This window comes from Micropterus dolomieu, unplaced genomic scaffold, assembly GCF_021292245.1.
Source record: "Micropterus dolomieu isolate WLL.071019.BEF.003 ecotype Adirondacks unplaced genomic scaffold, ASM2129224v1 contig_11422, whole genome shotgun sequence".
NCBI lineage: Eukaryota > Metazoa > Chordata > Actinopteri > Centrarchiformes > Centrarchidae > Micropterus > Micropterus dolomieu.
This window is the reverse complement of record NW_025740408.1, coordinates 1-1,798: the sequence shown is the minus strand read 5'-3', so window position 1 is coordinate 1,798 and position 1,798 is coordinate 1. Positions and strand designations below refer to the sequence as shown.

General features: G+C 64.7%; 1 protein-coding gene across 1 annotated transcript; it reads left to right on the top strand.

The window, feature by feature from the left end:
- Positions 1-46: 46 nt before the first annotated feature.
- Positions 47-1,774, top strand: LOC123965828 (endo-1,4-beta-xylanase B-like; the record flags this gene model as incomplete). The annotated part of the gene is made up of 4 exons (XM_046042176.1): positions 47-266; positions 372-570; positions 1,009-1,054; positions 1,103-1,774. Coding segments are annotated over 4 exons (1,137 nt in total), but the record flags the coding sequence as incomplete, so codon positions are not given.
- Between the last annotated feature and the right edge of the window lie 24 nt (positions 1,775-1,798).

Sequence of the window (1,798 nt, the reverse complement as noted above, 5' to 3'; positions counted from 1 at the left end):
CCCCCAGCCCTTCTCCTCCTTCTCCATCCTCTGTGATGACCCCCAGCCCTTCTCCTCCTTCTCCATCCTCTGTGAGGACCCCCAGCCCTTCTCCTCCTTCTCCATCCTCTGTGAGGACCCCCAGCCCTTCTCCTCCTTCTCCATCCTCTGTGAGGACCCCCAGCCCTTCTCCTCCTTCTCCATCCTCTGTGAGGACCCCCAGCCCTTCTCCTCCTTCTCCATCCTCTGTGATGACCCCCAGCCCTTCTCCTCCTTCTCCATCCTCTGTGATGACCCCCAGCCCTTCTCCTCCTTCTCCATCCTCTGTGAGGATGGAGAAGGAGGAGCTGCAGCTCTTCTTCTCCTCTTGCTTTCTGAGCCCCCTGTCCCAGCCCTCATTTACCACCAGACCCCGGCACCCGACCGCTTCTTCACCCATCGGCTGATGGTGTGGATGCCATACCACCTGTGGAAGGTGAAGGTGTCCTGCCCGGCTTGTGGGAAGCAGCTGACGGGCTATGGCGTCCACAAGAAGGCTCGAAAGGTCCTAGACATCGACGGGTATTACCTGATGGTGACAGAGACACTCAGGTCCAACCTGCTGCCTCCTTCCCACCTGCTGCCTCCTCCAAGCCTGCTGCCTCTTTCCCGCCTGCTGCCTCCTCCAAGCCTGCTGCCTCTTTCCCGCCTGCTGCTTCCTTCCCGCCTGCTGCCTCTTTCCCGCCTGCTGCTTCCTTCCCGCCTGCTGCCTCTTTCCCGCCTGCTGCCTCCTTCCCGCCTGCTGCCTCTTTCCCGCCTGCTGCCTCCTCCAAGCCTGCTGCCTCTTTCCCGCCTGCTGCTTCCTTCCCGCCTGCTGCCTCTTTCCCGCCTGCTGCCTCCTCCAAGCCTGCTGCCTCCTCCAAGCCTGCTGCCTCTTTCCCGCCTGCTGCCTCCTTCCCGCCTGCTCCCTGTTTCCCACCTGCTGCCTCCTTCCCGCCTGCTGCCTCCTCCAAGCCTGCTGCCTCTTTCCCGCCTGCTGCCTCCTCCAAGCCTGCTGCCTCTTTCCCGCCTGCTGCCTCCTTCCAGCTGTCCTCCTGTCCTCAGCTGCGTCCCCAGCGGCAGCTCCTCCCTGCTCCACCATCAGGTCCTCAGCTGCGTCCCCAGCGGCAGCTCCTCCCTGCTCCACCATCAGGTCCTCAGCTGCGTCCCCAGCGGCAGCTCCTCCCTGATACACCATCAGGTCCTCAGCTGCGTCCCCAGCGGCAGCTCCTCCCTGCTCCACCATCAGGTCCTCAGCTGCGTCCCCAGCGGCAGCTCCTCCCTGCTCCACCATCAGGTCCTCAGCTGCGTCCCCAGCGGCAGCTCCTCCCTGCTCCACCATCAGGTCCTCAGCTGCGTCCCCAGCGGCAGCTCCTCCCTGATACACCATCAGGTCCTCAGCTGCGTCCCCAGCGGCAGCTCCTCCCTGCTCCACCATCAGGTCCTCAGCTGCGTCCCCAGCGGCAGCTCCTCCCTGCTCCACCATCAGGTCCTCAGCTGCGTCCCCAGCGGCAGCTCCTCCCTGCTCCACCATCAGGTCCTCAGCTGCGTCCCCAGCGGCAGCTCCTCCCTGCTAAATCTTCAGGTCCTCAGCTGCGTCCCCAGTGGCAGCTCCTCCCTGCTACACCATCAGGTCCTCAGCTGCGTCCCCAGCGGCAGCTCCTCCCTGCTACACCATCAGGTCCTCAGCTGCGTCCCCAGCGGCAGCTCCTCCCTGCTACACCATCAGGTCCTCAGCTGCGTCCCCAGCGGCAGCTCCTCCCTGCTCCACCATCAGGTCCTCAGCTGCGTCCCCAGCGGC